We start from the raw sequence: 20,097 nt of genomic DNA, 5'->3' as shown, positions 1-20,097 counted from the left end.
GTTTTTTTTTTCTTTGTTTCCCTTCTGGCAGCATATGCACTCACTCTGGGAATTGTAATTACAGGTTGTGTCTCTGCTATCCTTAGCTGACCTCTTAATTACTCACACGAACTTTAAATTCATGCTCATCACTGTATATTTCTTTGACATAGGGCTAACGATCCCAGGACCTTGAGCCCATACCATCCCATCCCACGGGCCCATCCCACGAGTCCATCCCAGGTTTTCCAGATTGCCATTTTGAACCTGTACTTAACATAAAACTGACAACTTCCCCTCATGAATAAGAGATTGGGACAAATAACTCTTATGGGGACATAAAGTCTGTGGTCATATTGTCATAGCGCACCTGCTTAGGTCAATAGGGAGGGCACAGGTCTACGGAAAGTGGGGTTGTGAGTCTGATCCCTGAGTGAGGGGTATGTTCTCTGTGACAGCTTGATAAGAGACCTTGCATCTGGAATCATTTGTCCTCCACCTGTGATTCATGTGGAGAAGTTGGCAATTACTTGCAGGTAACAGGTTAGTACTGGTACACAATCCAGGATTACTGTTTAGATAAACTGCCCAATGTTACATAACTGAAATTCTTATAAAATTTTCAGAGTTGCTAAACTAAAAACGGATTATTTTGTATGTTTGTTGATCTGTAGCCACTGAGGTAGCACAATAGCCTTGTAATATGATGTGTTTTTAGCTCACCTGAGCACAAAGTGCTCAAGGTGAGCTTTTGTGATCGCCCTGTGTCCGTCGTCCGTCGTCAACAATTTGACTGTTAACACTCTAGAGGTCACAATTTTGGCCCAATCTTAATGAAACTTGGTCAGAAAGTTACCCGCAATAAAATCTTGGACGAGTTCGATATTGGATCATCCGGGATCAAAAACTAGGTCACCAGGTCAAATCAAAGGAAAAGCTTGTAAACACTGTAGAGGTCACAATTTTGGCCCAATCTTAATGAAACTTGGTCAGAATGTTACTCTTAATAAAATCTTAGACGAGTTTGATATTAGGTTATCTGGAGTCAAAAACTAGGTCACCAGGTCAAATCAAAGGAAAAGCTTGTTAACATGCTAGAGGCCACATTTATGACCATATCTTAATGAAACTTAGTCAGAATGTTAATCTTGATGATATATAGGTCAAGTTTAAATCTGGATCAGATGGAATCAAAAACTAGGTCACTAGGTCAAATCAAAGGAAAAGCTATTTAACACTCTAGAGGCGACATTTATGACTGTATCTTCATGAAACTTAGTCAGAATGTTAATCTTGATGATTTTTAGATTAAGTTTGAATCTGGGTCTTATGCGATCAAAAACTAGGTCACCGGGTCATATCAAAGGAAAAGCTTGTTAGCACTCTAGAGGTCACAATATTGGCCCAATCTTAATGAAACTTGGTCTGAATGTTACTCTCAATAAAATCTTTGCCGAATTCGATATTGGGTCATCTGGGGTCAAAAACTAGGTCAACAGGTCAAATCAAAGGAAAAGCTTGATAGCATTCTAGAGGCCACATTTATGACCATATCTTAATGAAACTTAGTCAGAATGTTAATCTTGATGATATATAGGTCAACTACAAATCTGGATCAGATGGGATAAAAAACTAGGTCACAAGGTCAAATCAAAGGAAAAGCTTGTTAACACTCTAGAGGCCACATTTATGACTGTATCTTCATGAAACTTAGTCAGAATGTTACCCTCAATAAAATCTTGGATGAGTTCCATATTGGGTCATCTGGGATCAAAAACTGGGTCACCAGGTCAGATCAAAAGAAAAGCTTGTTAACAGTGTAGAGGCCATGTAATGTATTAAGACTATTGGTCAGCAAGCTGCCCACTGCTATGATAAGCCCCGCCTAATCGAACTGCCTCTCTGATACCAATATAATTGTTATGTTGTTGAATTTTAGAATTAGAATAGATTTAGTAACTATCAAAGTGACTTGTGTCTTTCTAGTCTAATGACTATATAAGATTATATCCTATTAAGAACCCACAAAAACATTACATTTTTTGGCGACGAGCATGGAAATTAAAAATAGTGCCATAAAGGATTATAAATATTTACAATACAATTTCTTCAAAAATCAAGACTGATCTATTCTCTCGAGATGGCTACCAGAAGATTGGACTTGCCAACACCAAAACCATTTAAAGTTTTGGGACAAAACACTAATTTATCAAGCACGTGGCACAACTACTTGAAAAGATTTGAATATTATTTATCAGCAAGTGGAATTACAAAGGATGAACAAAAGAAAGCTTTGTTATTACACCTGGGAGGAGAAGAAATACAGGATATTTACGAAACTATGACTTGTGACAGGACAACACACCAAAACACTGTGGATGCTCTAACCCGATACTTCAATCCTAAGAAAAACATTTTCAGACAAGCATCACAAAAAGAGCACGAAACAATAGACAATTTCATTGTAAGATTGAAAAAGCTAGCAGTAACATGTGATTATCCAGACGGATCAGCCAATGATATGATCCGAGATCAAGTTGTTGAAAAGTGAGATCTCACACTGGACAAAATACAGTCGGTCTCCCGTGCATTAGAATTAGCGGACTTACAAGCGACCAAAATGGAAGAAATTAACGACAGTCACAGGAAAACAAATTCACAAGCAACTTATCACACAACTGCGCAGGATGAATCAACGTACAAAATTAGCAAAGCACCGTATCAACATCAACATCAGCGTCAACAGCAACAAAAGAAAACACGGAAACAGTACCAACCAAGGGCACGACCAACACAGCAACCTTCTAAATTCAAAATCTGTTATCGTTGTGGAGGCACAGGGCACAGTGGCCATGAGTGTATGAAATCGCGAAATATTGTGTGCCATAAATGCAAAAAGTTAGGTCATTACGCAAATATGTGTAAATCAAAGAAAGTAGAAGTGCGTTTAGTGGATGATGAATTCTCAGAGGATTACACATTTCAATTAAACACACAAAATAAGTCTCCTCATGTGAATGTAGAAATCGAAGAAATTGAATGTTCATTATTATTGATTCTGGATCTAGTGTTAATTGTTTGGATCGCACTACATATGAGAAAATAAGATCAGTTGATATAAAAATTTCAAGTACTCAGTCAAAAATCTATCCTTATGCGCAATCAAAGCCAATCAAAACGATTGGAGTAGCAGAGTTCAATGTGAAAATAGGTGGAAAAATTGTAAAATTGAAATTCCACATAATTGATCGCGTATGCACACCATTACTTTGATTTAAAAGTGCAGTTAAGCTTGGATTAATAAAATTCAATGTCACTAGTGTTATCGTAGAAGAAAATAGTGTGAAGAAATAATTTCGGAATATGAATATAAAGATAGATTTCAAGGGCTAGGGAAACTGAAAGATTTCCAGCTCAAATTAAATATCAACAAGGATATTAAACCAGTCGCGCAACCTGCCAGACGTATTCCATTCAAAATGCGTGAACAAGTGAAACAACAAATAAAACAACTTCTGGACCAGGACGTCATAGAAAAGGTCGAAGGTGCCACACCATGGACATCACCATTACTTTGCGTGCCAAAACAAAATGGTCAAATTCGTCTTTGCGTAGATATGAGAGTCGCGAATACAGCTATCCAGCGAGAACGTTTCCCACTACCAAACATAGAAGAAACACTGGAAGAACTTAACGGAGCACGATACTACACAAGACTTGACTTAAATATGGGCTATCATCAAATCGAACTGGATGAAGAGTCGAGAGAAATTACAACGTTCGTTACAAACGAGGGACTATATAGATATCGTAGGCTCATGTTCGGGATATCGTGCGCACCGGAAATATATCAACGCATTCTTCAGCAGAAAATTCAAGACATACCGAACTGTAAAAATATATCCGACGACATCCTAATATGGGGCGACAGAAAGGCAGCACATGACAAAACATTGCGAGATGTTTTGCAACGTCTTAGAGACAAAAATTTGACTCTGAACAAAGATAAATGTGACTTTTGTAAGACAAGCATTGAATTCATGGGACATACACTGACATCAGAAGGTCTCAAGCCACAACAATCCAAGATCCAGGCTGTTTTGGACACAGAACCACCACAGAATCTGGAAGAAGTGAAATCCTTCTTAGGACTAGTTACATATTGTGAGAAATTTCTGCCAAATTACGCAACTGTATCTGAACCAATCAGTAAATTGACAAGGAAAAACATTAAATTCGAATGGGGGCGCGAGCAGATGGAAAGTTTCCAAGAACTTAAGGACTTACTCACAAGTGCTAGTGTCATGGCATATTATAATCCAAACGCAGAAACGACAATCACAGTCGACAGATCACCTGTTGGATTAGGTGCTATACTTGCTCAAAAACAAAGTGGTGGACACTTTAGACCTGTGGCATACGCTAGTAGGACATTGAATCAAACAGAAAGACGATATTCCCAGATAGAAATCGAAATGTGTATGGGGTGTGGAAAGGTTTCGAACCTATGTCTATGGACAACCATTTAAGGTACTCACAGATCACCGCCCATTGTTGAACATCTTTAAACCTACACACAAACCGCCAGCACGTCTAGAACATCTACTAATGAGGCTACAATGCACAATTTCACAGTAGAACATCAGCCAGGAATCTCCAATCCAGCCGACGTTCTCTCAAGGTCAGCATTCAATAAAGAAAAATGTGAAATCTCAAACATTACCGAGAAATACCTAGACTATGTATGTGAAAATTCAGTGCCAAAAGCCATGACCTTAGATCAAATTGATAAAGAATCATCTCAGGACAAATTCACACATCAATTAATCAAGTGCATAAATCATGACAAATGGCCGAAAGCTGAAGAATTCAAAACATTCTTTAAAATTCACAAAGAACTGTCTACTCATAACAGTATCGTATTACGCGGAAATAGAATAGTTATTCCACAGGCTATGAGAGGTCAAGTGTTAAAAATAGCACATGAAAGTCACCAGGGAATTGTAAAGACTAAACAAATGTTGAGAGAAAAAGTGTATTGGCCAGGTATTGACTCAGAAATAGAGGAATTAATTAGGACTTGCGAACAATGCCAGCTAAACTCCGCTCCACCAAAACAACCAACAATCACACCTACGGAATTACCAGACCGCCCGTGGCAAACTGTAGGGATGGACCTTACAGGACCATTCCCCGGGGGAGAACATATTCTTGTAGTCATTGACTACTACTCCAGATTTCCAGAAGCAGAAATCATCAAAAGTACATCATCAAGAACAATAATAAATAAACTGATGCGTATTTTCGCAACACATGGACTACCGAAAACTATAAAAACTGACAATGCGCCAAATATGGTATCAACTGAAATCACAGAATTTTTCAAACGAAATGGAATAAAACACAATCGCGTTACACCATTTCTCCCGCAAGATGCAGGACTTGTGGAATACTTCAATAAAACTTTAGGAAAAAGCTTTAAAGCTGCTGTTTCAAGTAAGAAAAACTGGAGAATTAAAATTTACAAATTCCTGATGGATTATAGGACGACACAGCGCGTAGCAACAGGAGCAGCTCCAGCTACACTGTTATTCAACAGAACAGTCAAAAAAGAACTTCCTCACATTGAAAAACATAAAAATGACGTAACAGTCAGACAAAGGGACAATAAACAAAAACAAAAAATGAAAAAGTATGCAGATATGAGATGTAGCAAACAGAATGTAATATACAAGCTAGGACAGAAAGTGCTAGTTCGTAACAGAAAATTCGGAAAACTTTGTCAAAACTGGGAAAACAATAAATACACTGTTGTTGGTCAGAAGGGAAATACTTTGATTTTGAAATCTGTGTACAATGAACTGTTTAGAAGACACATTTCACAGGTCAGACCATTGTATGAGAGGAATAATTACAAATAAACTTGCAGTGAACTTTCTGGTATTTATGTTTCCACAGGTGTCACATGTGCAAAATAAACTGTATCAATATTCTGAGACTGTGTTTAACTTTAATAGCCATTAAGGTATCATTCAAATTGCAGGCACACACATTAATCTCATTATTTCAGGACAGTTCCGTGAAACTTGTATCTAAATAAAATTTATTGCTTTTGAAATGTTCACAGTATCTGAATTAATGATTGTTTTATAACTGAAACCTAACATAATTGATTTAAAATTACCTAGTTTTATTCAGCAATCAACTTCTGTGAACTTATAAGATAACAGCATTATTTCTTAGGAAAAGGCGGTGTATGTATTAAGACTATTGTCCAGCGCCCACTGCTACGGACTGTTGAAATTTCACATATAATGAATTATGTTGTTTTATAATTGCCTAAACATTAAGCTGATTGAATAATTACCTAGTTTTTATTTCAGCCAGATTCAAGTGACTTGTGTCTTTCTAGTCTAATGACTATATAAGATTATATCCTATTACAAATCCACAAAAACATTACAGGCCACATTTATGACTGTATATTCATGAAACTTGGTCAGAATTTTAATCTTGATGATCTCAAGGTCCAGTTTGAATCTGGGTCATGTAGGGTCAAAAACTAGGTCACCAGGTCAAATCAAAGAAAAAGCTAGTTAACACTCTAGAGGCCACATTTATGACCTATCTTAATGAAATTTGGTCAGAATGTTAATCATGATGATTCCTAGGTCAGGTGAGCAGTACAGGGCCTTCATGGCCCTCTTGTTTATGCACAGCCAAGTTGTATGATACAGTAAGTTATGTAAATAGATGCAGAACAATAATTGTTTTATGTTGATGTAGCAATTTATATGAATACATTGAGGGTGGAAAAGAAGTCAGTTGTTTAGGCAGGTTTTGAACGCTACCAGGGATAACTATTGCACTTCCGCTTAAGCCAGTGCTAATGGGGTGTGATGGAAGCAGCACTTTCCATTACCTCACATGGACAGATTCAGTCGAATGTTGGTATTTCTTGTGTTCCTAGAGTGCTTCCAAAGGATCTTTTTAGCTCGACTATTCAAAGACTAGTAGAGCTATTGGACTCACCCATGTGTCGGCGTCTGCGTCGGCGGGGCGTCCCGATTTGGTTAGGTTTTTTGTATGTAACGGTATCTCAGAAACCACTTTTGGAAATGGATTAAACTTCACACACTATTCCTGTAAAAACTGACCGTTTTGCACATTTTTCCATACCCTATTTTTTGTTTTTTTAAAAAATTATGCCCCTTTTCGACTTAAATTTTTGGTTAAAGGGTTTGTATTAAGCGGTACTCTAATCCTTGTGGAATGATTAAAACTTCACACACTTTTTCACTGTGAAAAACACCTACATTCCACAGTTCCAAAACTCGTTTTGTTTTTTTAAAAAATTATGCCCCTTTTTCGATTAAAAATTCTTTTTTAAAAGGTTTTGTTGTAAGCTGGTATCCAAAACCGCTGGGGAAGGGATTGAAACCCCACACACTTATTCACTGTGATAACTGCCCTAATTGACAGGTTCCGTAACCTTTTTCTTTTTAAAAATTTTTCCCCTTTTTGGGACTTAAAATTTTTGGGTTAAAGGTTTTTGTAGTAAGTGGTATCTCAGACCCACTGATGGAATAGATTGAAACTCCACACTTTTCACTGTCATACTGACATGCACGTGTAGGTTCTTAACTCTCTTTGTTTTTTTTTTTAAAAATTTTGCCTCTTTTCGACTTAGCTTTTTGTTAATTTTTGTATTAAACTGGTACTCAGTACCACTAAGGGAATGGATTAAATTTCACACACTTTTTCCCTTTCCCTTATCTACATCTCTGTGTAAAAAAGTATGTCCCCCTTTTCGACTTTGCTTTTTTTTGGGTTAAATTTTTTGTATGAAACGGGAATTTCGTATCCACTTAGGGGAAAGGATTGAAACTCATACACTTTCCCATGTTTTTTTTTACAAAATTATGCCCCTTTTTCGATTTTTTGTTTTTCATTAAATTGAAAAGGCTGTTAAAATAGTCGAGCGTTGCTTCCCCTGACAGCTTTTTTTTTTTAACGCAGTCTCTGAAAGAGGGGGGCTTTTAGTAACCCCGGGCTGGCAGGCGGGCACTCCAAACATTCCGCTCCCTAAGTCAAACATTTTTTTCACCCAAATTTTTCCCAAACTTGCTGACTGTTTGTGGCATAATCGGGGCAAGTTTGATAAACCAACAAAACAAATATTTAACGGGCGATTTTGTGACGTCGGCACTCTTGCAACTTGTAATATTACCCCTCATTTAATGGGTACAGAGTTTGGTTTATATAACTTTAAGCTTTCTTCACCACAAAAAGATCATGGAAAATTTTGTGTGTTTACTTAATTTCCTTTTATTTGATCTTTAAATGGCGGAGGGGTCAGAGAAAGTTTAAAACGATCACATTTCCTGGGGAATGTTTTTTATAACCCACCCCCTTTTAATATCTCTGATTTTTGTGAAATAAATTAAACACAATATACATTTTGTATAAAGTAAGGGGATTTTTAAAACCCTTGTTTATATTATGGCTGACCACATTGTTTGTTATGAACATAAATTGTCCGTTTTATTGACTTTTTTTGGATATTTTTTTCGCATAATTATATTTGCCAAAGCTTTGACTTTTGTTTAAACATAGTAGGAATAAATTGAATCCATTATTTATTACCCCCTTTGACCCTAATTAAAAAATTTTCTGCGGGTTTGTGTATAAAGTGATTTTCAAACCCTGCCATCATTTGGACACTGCATTATCCGCATGTTTAAAAAAGAAAAATAAAATTAAAAGGCCTTTATAGGGAAATTTAAAAGGTGGGTTCATGACTAAAAAATAAATTATAGTATAAAAGGAAAAGTTTCTAAAAAGCTTATTAGCTACTACTCACCCCTTGCTTTTGAAACATAGTTTTTATATTTTTGTAATCACATGCTTTTGTTGAAACATAGTTTTTATATTGAAATCACATGCTTTTTTAAAAAAAATATTTTAAAAAACCAAAAAAAAAATTTTGTTAAATTATTGTTATTGATTGTTTTTTAGAAAAAACTGATGAGAGAATATTACGTTTTGTTAACCTTGTTTCGATTTTGAGATTTGTAATGATATATTAATGACGCAAAAATACGCACATGGTCTACGTTTTAGAGTTTTTTTTATTGAAGTATGATATTTATAGTTTAACAAAACTTAGTATTCATAAAAAAACAAAAACTTATTTCAACCAGCTTTAACTAAAACCATGTTTATCACACCTTATTACCCCCGTTACACCAGCCGCCCCCCTGTAACAAAAGCTTTTTCTCCAGGCTATTATCGTATCAACTTATTCCAGGGAAAAAAAACCGTGATACTCCTTTTTTTTGTGCAGGCAAATTTTTTGAACTATAAAATCGATAAGGCCAAACATTAAAAATTCAAACCCATTCGGGACACTTTACTTAAAACTCATTTTTTATTTTTCTCGGGACTTTTTACACGGGTTAAAAATTGCGAAATTTTGTTATTTGCGAATATTTTTATTATCTGCATTTTGTTTAATTTTCAGACCTTTCAAAAGGTGTTATGCAAAAATTTTCGAAATTGTGAAAAGCCCTTTTAAAAGCCGAAAACGCTTTTTTTTTTAATTTTTTTAAATTTTCCTTTTGAATGTGTCTTAGTAGACGTCAGTTTCTCGAGAACTCACTGGCATATCGGTTTTTTTCAATTCTACAGCGCTAAAGGGTTTTTAGCTTACCAGAAAAAGGCTCAGGGAGCTATGTGACCCTCAAATGCCCGGCGTGCTCCGCCGCGCCGTCCGTCAACTTTTCCCAAAAAAAAAATCTTCTCTTGAAAACTAGGGGCAAATTCCCCACCAAACTTCACAGGAAGATCCTTGGGGGGCCCCCTTTTCAAATTCAAATAATTGAATTCCATCCAGAACCGGGTTGCCATGGCAACCGAAAGGGAAAACTTAAAAAATCTCTTGTCCAAAAACCACAGGGCCCTAGGGTTTTGATATTTGGTTGTCACATCTAGTGGTCCTTCCAAGATTGTTCAAATTATTCACCTGGGGCAAATATGGCCCCCCCCCGGGGGTTACATGGTTTTATAACTTTAGGGGGAAAAACTTTAAAAATCTTTTTGTACAAAACCAAGGCCAGGTTTTTGCTTTTGGGGTATTAGCATCATTGGGGGTCCTCTCCCAAGATTGTTCAAATTATCCCCCTAGGTCAAATAGGCCCCGCCCCCCGGGGTCACATTTTTTTATAGGTTTTTATATGGGGAAAAACTTTAAATTTTCTTGTAAAAAACCCATGGCCTAGGCTTTCTATTTGGTGTGTGAAACACTAGGGGGTCCCTACCAAGTTTTTTCAAATTATCCCCCTAGGGTCAAATATGCCCCCCGCCTCGAAGGTCAAAACGATTTAATATAGTTATATAGGGAAAATTTAAAAAATCTTTTTTTTTTGTACAAAACCACAGGCCTGGGGTTTTGATATTTGGTATTAGCTCATCTAGTGGTCCCTCTCCAAAATTTGTTCAAATTACCCCCGGGGGCCCGGGGGGTCGCAAGTTTTACAAAATTATTAGGAAAAAATTTAAAAATTTTCATCTGAAACCACAACTCTTAGACCTTTTGATTTTTGGTTTGTACATTCTCTTAGGCCCCAAACCCAAAAAGGTTCAAATTGTACCCTGGGGTAAAAAAGCCCGCCCGGGGGTCCCAAGTTTTATATAATTATAAGGAAAAATTTAAAAATCTTTTTGTCAAAACCAACAACCTGGGGCTTTTGATATTTGGTATGTTGCTTGTCTAGTATCCTCTCCAAAATTTTTAAAAATTTATCCCCTGGGGTTAAAAGACCCCCCCCGGGGGCATTTAGTTATTATTGAGTTATATAGGAAAAAAACAAAAAATCCCGATTCATTTCCAAGACATTTTAAATTTTAAAAACCTGAGACCCCAAAATTTTGGTGACTTGATTTTTACCTTGACTACGACCTATTTTCCCTTTTTTTTTTTTAAAAAAACCCGCTTGAAAAATTGATGACTTACACAGTTTTGCCACAAAACGGGAAAAATGAATTTCATTGACTATGAAGGGACGACTGACTTTCTTAAATTTTTATCATCATTTGGGGCATTTTAAACTGTAGGGCAATTCTCAGGTGAGCGATTCGGTAACAGACCCCTTTTTTCTATTTGTCGTGAATAAAACAGCAACCCTTGCAGTTTGAAACTTACTTTAGAACATGCGCAGATTAGTGGAAAAAACCCAAACCCGCATTTTAGGGGGAAAAAATACTTTTTTGTTTTCCTTTAAGAAAAAGATTTTCACACCTGTGTTTTCGTAATTCATGTTTTTCAGAACCTTTACGCAACATTTTCTGCCATGATCTCACATAAAATGTTTTTTCTTTTTAAAATAATCTGTTTCGAATTTTCCCCTTTTCGGAACGAAAAACCAAAATGCACTTATAGTACGTTAGGATTAGGTAAAGTCTCCCCCAACTTTCCTTTTTTAGAAAGTATAAAAAGGTCTTGCTTTTAATTTAGATAGATTTTCCATTGCCAGTTTTTGCAGTAGAATTTTTTTTTACTCCCTAAATGAAAAAAGAAAATTTCCGACCGCAGTGCGTATCTTCGCCCGGCTCAAAATTAAAAAACTCTCAACTTCATTTGTTTAAACAGTAGTAGTTTACCAAAAAACGAGTACATGAGTACAATGCTATACTGGGTACTTGTCAGCTGTTCAATAGACGTGCTCTGATTTGATCAAACCGCGAATCTGCTGTTAGGTTGCTTGGCTTTATTCTATGCTTCCATTTAAACCTTTCCCCCGCAAATTTTTAATGGACATTTAAAAAGAACAGTGCAGATCTGATCAGACTGACGGGGTGCAGGGTTTACCTGGGCTGCACTGGGCGCAAAGGGAAAATCCCTTGCCACCAGCAGGCTAAAAGTTAAGGATCTTTTTTACAGAATTATATTGATCATTAAAATTTTACCAATTTCACAAAATTCTAAATAAGACTAAATACCCTGAAAAGACGTAATTCTTAAAAAACAGTCATTGGCCCCAAAATTTTTCCCCCGCAAAGGGAAAAGCAAGTTCATAAATCTGTTTGCTGCGAAAAAATTTTTTTTGCATTTTTGCCATAACCATAGGCTAACAATTTCTTCTTTCCCCCCATACTCCCCATCCATAGATTTAAAAAACGGATTGCGAGGTTTTAAAAGAAAAAAAATTAGTTTACACCCCAAAGGGGACAGGGTTTTTAAACCGCTAGGTTTCCCCAAACAAACCTCCCGACACACTTTCCGGGGAGGTTCAAAAAGATTAATAAGAGAAGACTGAACTTCTAGCGGCTAAATCGGAAAATTACCACAGAGATCTGCGAACGCTTTTAAAACCATCCTCATCTTTTTTAATTTTTAGAAAAAGAAAGTGAAAAATTTTATTTCATTTTATATTGGGACAAATTGCTTTTTTTAAAAGTGAGGAATGGTGAAATGAAATTAAGGGGTTTGTCAATAGCTTTTACTTGACTATCCCAAATTGACGTTTTTTTCCGTTTGTATTTGTTTAAATTTTTAGTTTGCCAAAATCTTGAATCAAATTTTAAACTTGAAAAATTTTAACACTTTCATTTTTTTAGTCGGTAAATGCGAAAGCGTTTAACGAGCCCTTGCTATCGCCCGTTTTTCATTCCATTAAGGCCTCACACCACGCAATTGATGTAGTTCCATTGATTTTCTCTAATTTCAAAGAGTTCATTGTCGGTGAATTCATTATGCCAACCCATTTGCTATGACCCAAAACATTATCGTCAAATTTTGAAGTGTAATTGACAATACTCCCAATAAACCACGTATTTTTTCCTTTCCCGAACTCATTAAAACATAAACACAATAACGATTTTGCGGGATTTGGAAAATTTTTGCATATATTTTGGGGGCAATTTTATGCCCTTTTGTCACAGAATAGCAAATATAAGGGCAAATTCAAATAAAAACGCATATTAACTTATTAGCCAAATTTCCACTTGGACCCGTCCGTTTCAAAAAATAATCTTTAAAAACATTTCGCCCAAAATTAACAAAAATATTGCGCTGTGCATTTTTTATTGAAATTTCATGAATTCGCAGACTACCAACTTTTCGTAAAATCCAGCGAAAAAAACAAAAAATAGTTCCCCAAAAATACTGTTAGCAATTTTTTTGAGTCGGGTACCTCTGAAAACTTGGAAGTCTTATCAAAGAGTTTACCACATCGATGAAATTTTATGACACCAAAAAATAGTGCAGTACGTTAAATTCTTCACAAAATTCGCGGTGAAACCTTTTTAATTCTGGCACTTTCGGCGAACACACGTGACCTTTTAAACAACGCTTTTTACACTTTGGTTTTTTGAAAATTTACCGAAAAAAATAAACAGATCGGCATATCAAAATGACAAAATCGGGTGGCGAAAAAAGCAAACGTCTAAACCAAAATCCGCTAATGTAACCTTCTGGATTTTTTACGGTTTGATAATTTTCTACGTTCATTTGCCCTTTTTTCCCCCGCTACTGCCCAAACCTGACAGCAATTCAAAACGGGAAAAGGGCACTCTCCCCCCCACCCACCGCTCCGCCACGTAAAATGGCTCAAACATTTTTTGCCCAGTCTGGGCCGTCTGCCTACTGAATCAAAATGGATTTGAAAGGCATGGGCTTGGGGACTTCTGACATGGTTTTTGAAGGGTTTAAAAGGTCGAAATAGAAAAAGAGGTATTAACTAAAAAAAAAGCTTTATTAAATCGGTTATCTTTTCCCCAAATTGGTACTACTGAGAACTTCCCTTCTTTCGAAAGCGCAATTTTCCTGTCTTGGGAAACGTTCAGACACTATATTTACACTCACAACATTTTCATACCCTTTTAAAACCAAAAATAATAACTTTTAAAATTCACACACTTATAAAATTGAACAAAACCTAATGTATGATACGGTTACACCAGGCCCTTTTTTTTAAAAATCTGAAAAAAGTTTTTTCGCCTCTATCAAAATTTTATGTGGCAAAACCGCGCTATAAAATTTTAAATATAAAATTTCATATTCAAATTTTTTCACGAAATTACCGCCGATAATGCTGTTTTTGGTAATTCCGGGGGAAATGTTTACTGGAAAAAAAATTAAATCTGGGCATATCTTAGTGTCAGCTGTCAAATTAGTTTGTATTTCAGCATTTTTTTTTTGCGAACCACCCTTTAATTTTAGAAATATATTTGGGGGAAATACTTTTAAATTCGCAAAGTTTTCTAGGCATTGATTAAATGTCTATTTTTTTGATAATTATTGTAACAAATTCTCCCTTTTTCAGTTGGGAAAAAAAACTAAAAAAAAAACGAACGGGGAGACTTTACTAAACCGTACACATTCATTTCCGATCTCAGGCTCTTTAGGCCCTTTTATGTCTTCATATTTTTAAAACCTTTCTAAAAGGAGGTTAAAAGGGTGAAACAAAATAGGTGAAAAATTTATGAATGCGGTTTTCCGCAGATTTATATTTTCAACCTTGATTCAATAAAAAGTTTAATGCTATCCTAAATTGGGAATTTTCTATTTGCATATTTCAATCTAATTTTTGGGGGTTGTCGAGTATGGTTTTTCCCAAGGGTTTTTTAATATTAATCTGAAAACACTAAAAAAAATATACTCCCTCCGAGGTTTTTTTTTGGGGGGGGCCCTAGGTCCTACCGAGTTTATCTCCCCCGGGGAGGCGTAAATTTATTAAAGACATTGTGTCGATGTCACGTTCTCCACCTCTGATCATACGGGATTTGGCAGTTGCTTGTTGAAAAAATTCAGGTTTATTGCCCGACTTATATAACTGAAAAAAACCATTTAAAAAAAAAAGCCTAAAAACCAAAAACAGTTAAGCAAAGCAATCCCACCCCAACACAAATTTGAAAAAAATTAAAAGCATAAAGTTTTTTTATTAGCTGATGTTTCACATATATTATTTCAGGTTTTTTACCTGTTTAATATTTACAGTAAAAAAATTTTAAAATTTTGAACTTTTTGACAGCTGGATGATGGATCCACCAAGTTTTAGGTAGAAAGTTTCGGGTTACATGTAAACACATCTGTTCATAGTAAATATAATATTACTGTTTTTCTTTAGGACAGAAATTCAAACCCGTTGCCTCCATCTAGGTGTTTACCCCCCATCCACCAAACCCTCTACATTTTGATAAAATTTCCCCATTGAAAAGATGTGAAAAAGTTGTTTCAAAGTTTAGACATTTATTATTTATCAGTGTTATATTTCAGCTTAAGCTTGCCGGTAGTAACGCAATCTTTAAAAAAAAAAAAACATTTTAGTTGAAAATGCAGTAAAAATCCCTTTTTTATGGGCAGTTATTAAAGGCTATCCCTCCAAAGAACAGAGAGCACTGAAGAACCAGTTTGGAGCAGTTTCTGTGGATTTTGAAATCAGTGGTAAATGACATGGTGCCAGTGGTAAATGACCAATCAGTCTGTCTGTTCTCTTACTTGATGATTGTCTGTAAACATGTTTACTTCATCTGGAAGTTGTATCTTATTTATTCTAACAATCAATAAAGTTAATTTTTAAATACCTCCATAATGGAAATAAAAAACAACAAATCTTGAAAGGAAAAAAAAACCAGGAAATTTGTTGTAACTCCTTGAACTAATAAGGACACAGTATGACACAGTTTTTCCATGCATTCAAACAAAAAGAAGTACTTAGAGGTGCTAAGTTTTATTGAAAAAAAAAGTGCAAAAAAATGGAACCTACTGACTGAGTAACAACTCAGGTTTTCCATTGTTTCAATGAAATTTAAGAAATTTATGTAATATACTATGTTATAATGGACTTCTTTAAAATTTAATCTGATTAGAAATTGATTATAACATGCCCTATATAAAGAGATTGTTATATCGGTCATGTAAGATTATATTCCAAGATAACATATCCTAACCTGCATATCCATTTCACCGATATTTTTCTGATGAAGAAATTTTGAAATTAAGTCACAGTTCTGTATTCATTTAAGTCACAGTTCTGTATTCAGTCAGGGGTGTAACTGTTTTAAGTTATGTAACCTATTTCAGTTACTTTTTCAAGCATTTTATAACCTGTATTAGTTATAAAAATATAGTTAACTCAGGTAAGTTATTCAAAAAAAGTCTTTTTGCTGTTCTTACAAAGTGACCCTTAAAGTGTAATTAGTAGCAAACTGTGGATAATCAAATTCTTTTTTAGTAAAACCTTATCAGCCTTGCGTAAAAATTTTCACTGCATAATTGGAAAGATAAAAGTTCAAGGATTCAGGAAATAATTGCATTAGTCTCATTCAAAATGAGGAATCGGCACAGGAGGGCTTTGTAATATTTTATGATAACTGAAACAAGTTATGAAAGTATAACTTGCACAAAACTTGCGTCACTATAAGATCTCGGTTCTTTTCTTGAATTGGCCAGATTCCTTAATGGGTTCCAGAGTTATGGCCCCTGAAAGGGCCAAAATCAGCTATTATGACCTTGTCTGCACAATAGCAGCTTCATTTATGATTTGAATTTAATCAAACTTGCACAAAACTTGTGTCACCATAAGATCTCGGTTCCTTTCTTGAACTGGCCAGATCCCATAATGGGTTTTAGAGTTATGGCCCCTGAAAGGGCCAAAATCAGCTATTATGCCCTTGTCTGCACAATAGCAGCTTCATTTATGATTTGATTTTAACCAAACTTGCACAAAAGTTGTATCACTACAAGATCTTGTTTCCTTTTTTGAACTGGTCAGATTCCATTATGAGTTCCAGAATTATGGCCCCTGATAGGGCCAGAATTAGCTATTATGACCATGTCTGCACAATAGCAGCTTCATTTATGATTGACACAAAACTTGTGTCACCAGAAGATCTTGGTTCCTTCCTTGAAATGGCCAGATTCCATCATGGGTTTCAGAGTTATGGCCCCTTAAAAATCCAAAATTCGCTATTCTGGCTTTTGCAGCCATATAGAGACTTCATTTATGGTTTGATTTGAAACAAACTTACAAAATATCTTCAACAACAATAAATCTTGGATTCCATGACAAATCTGTCAGATACAATCGTATGTTCCGGAGTTATTTTATTTCTGATTACCTCCCCTGATTGTAATTAAAATGGATTTATATCAGTACTTACAGGACTTGTTTGAAATTTCATTATTGTTATTAGTTGGACTGAGACAATCAGGGTAGATAACTATTGACTGATTAATATGTCAAATCATCTCCCTTTATTTCAAATTAAAATTGGTATATCTCCGTAACTAATGAAGATACTTATCTGAAATTTCCTTTATGTCAACAGATGGACTTGGACGATCAGTGATGATACATATTGACTGAATTTATGACAAATTACCTACCTTTATTTTTTATCTAAATGAATACACCTTAGCAGCTTCTAATGAGATTGGTTTGAAACGTTATTTATGTCTTCCATGGTAAGAAATAATCATATTAGATAACTCTTGATTGAACATTTATCGATATGTATACTTTGCTAATATATTGTTGTATAGGCTTGTACTCTATCTTCTACATGCATATACCAATGCATGATTACCTTCCCTGATTTAAATAAAAATGGATTTATCTCGGTAGAACTCATTTGAAATTTTATTATTGTCTTCAGATGGACTGAGGCAATCAGTGTAGATAACTATGGACTGATTTCTGTCAAATTATCTCCCTTTGTTTCAAATTCATATGGGTGTATCTCAGTAACCAATGAAGATAATGATTTGAAATGTCATTCGTGCCATCAGATGGACTCGGACAATCAGGGTAGATAACTTTTGACTGAATTTATGACAAATTACCTCCCTTTATTTTACGTAAACGGATATATCTCAGCAGCATCTAATGAGATTGGTTTTAAATGTTATTTAAGTCTTCCAGGGTAAGGAATAGTCATGCTAGTACAAAAATGCAGCATTTGAGCCTAGGACCCTCAAACTTGGTATGGAAATTGGCCCTGACTAGGTCAGAAGGGACCGTTACAAGAAAATGTTTATTATGATGATATTTTATGTGCATGCCTATGTGCTCTATGTCAAAACTTGATCATATCATTTTGAGCAATGGTACTCAGGTGAGCGATATAGGGCCATCGTGGCCCTCTTGTTATAATGTTGTTAAGGTAAGGCACCGCCTTACCACACCAGTATGTTAATTTTCATAACATGGTCATGAAAATTTCATAAGAGGACAAGCAGTTCTTGCCTACCTCGCACGGAAAGGCATTGTTAATGTTATCTGTATAGGAGATCACTTTATCTTTTTACGGAAAAGATAAGCTACACAATGCACTTATTGACATCATAATTTGACATTATTATTTGACGTCATTGTATGGGCAATTTTTAAATTACAATATTTTTGAAAATGATGCTGTGATATCAGTGGTAGGCAAGAAATATTATCTAAGTTGTCTGCCTAAGTGAGGCAAATGTTTTCCCAACCAGCAGGACAGTATGGGTAAAAACCTTGCTACAGCTTGGTTTTCCATTCTACTTTTTCTGCTTTAGTATGGGAAAATCCTGTCCTACAGGCAGGCATGTAAGATCCTTATAGGCTTGGTATTCTGCATTCTATGACTTTACTGTTCCCATTTCCCTGTTTGGTATAGACATTCCTTTTGAGACTTTTATTTTGGTATGTTTTGACACACTCGGATGAAAGTTAATGATTGTTTTTATGATACTGATGTATCAGATGTGACACCTTAAATGACTTTCATGATGTTAATGGACTCTGAACAAAATAATAGATCATTATTGTCGTCATTTATATTGTATGAATATTGCAGTTATTTGTTTCATGTTTATATGAAAGTTTGATAGTTTTGTTATGCTCACTCACATGATCACATACATACATCCTCATTACTTTTTTTCATTGTTAAGATTTTGCAGAGAATTAGCTTTTGTCAGGCAAGTTGAAAGTCCTAGAAAACTAGTTCTGTCAATGAAAGAGGGAAAAACAGTACCGATAACATATTAGGGAAAATATTTAAAAAAAAAAAAGTATTAGGAAAAACAGAGTACTGGCAATGTACAAGAAGGTGAAGTTTTGGCCACATATATATCTTACAGCTTCACTTTAATGTATATGTTTATCTTTGTTTATTTCAGATGTAAACAGGGAGAATTGTTTGATTACCTAACTCAAGTTGTAACCTTATCAGAAAAACGTACTAGGTGAGTAGCATAAATTCTTTCATCTGAGAACTTAGAAAGTCATAAAATAAAACCATACATATTTTATGTTTAGTACCCAGTACATTTGGTCTGATTTATTGTCTTTTCCATCAAAGAGAATGGAAGACTATAATAATCAAAAAGGAGAATGATTGGTTTTACTACACCACTGGACAAATGCTATTGCAGATTTACCCTTACCCTGCTAATTTTTATCATGAACATGTCCATCCTTCAATTTGGCCAGTACCATTAACTGTTAAAAGGGATGCAAACCAAAAAAGATACTGACTGAATGGCGACTTGCAGGCTGATCATGATCTGCACTGGTTGCAAAGGCAGAATCAGTCGTGTCCAGCATGATAAGGGTTAAATATTTTCCATTTTACATTTGCTCCAAAAGGGTTGCGGGGAGAGCAGGCATAACTTGACTAAAAAGGAATCTCCAGTCATGTTTCACGTTAATCCACCTATCCTTTATGTTCAGTTAGCCCTTTGGCTTCTAGACTGATCTGATGTTGGTTTGTGTGCTTGTTGAGAATTGACAATCATCCAAATTGTCAGTTATTTGCAGCAGAGAGGAAAGCCTGTTTACTTAATTGAAAAACGCGCAATGTTTTTTACCTGTCATCATGCATAATCTTTAGTGAAAATGATTTTAGTCATAACCTAATGTGGGTGTGATGACTGTTAATTATACCTCAACAAGCTTTGTAAATAACCAACATCCTGTGGCATTTTTTTATATGTTGTGATGTATCATGCATAAAAAACTCAAAGATTTCATCCTGAATTTAGGAAATATACACTAAATCGTCTGCCCCTTGCTTGCTTTTGTGGTTGATAGCTTCACTTTGGCTGTCAAGTCTTCTCCTTCCCCATCACGCACGCCC

At 35.4% G+C, this 20,097-nt stretch overlaps 1 protein-coding gene across 2 annotated transcripts in view; it reads left to right on the top strand.

The window, feature by feature from the left end:
- Positions 1-20,097, top strand: part of LOC123534419 (phosphorylase b kinase gamma catalytic chain, skeletal muscle/heart isoform-like) — a 98,814-nt gene that overhangs the window by 51,629 nt on the left and 27,088 nt on the right. For both annotated transcript variants that reach the window (XM_045316661.2, XM_045316660.2), the window contains exon 6: positions 19,139-19,204. In XM_045316661.2, the coding sequence (XP_045172596.2) occupies positions 19,139-19,204 (66 nt within the window). The remainder of the gene's footprint in view (positions 1-19,138; positions 19,205-20,097) is intronic.

The sequence above is a fragment of the Mercenaria mercenaria genome, chromosome 12 (assembly GCF_021730395.1).
Source record: "Mercenaria mercenaria strain notata chromosome 12, MADL_Memer_1, whole genome shotgun sequence".
Classification (NCBI taxonomy): Eukaryota; Metazoa; Mollusca; class Bivalvia; order Venerida; family Veneridae; genus Mercenaria; species Mercenaria mercenaria.
The sequence above is the reverse complement of the archived record's forward strand: the minus strand, read 5'-3'. Positions and strand labels throughout refer to the sequence as shown.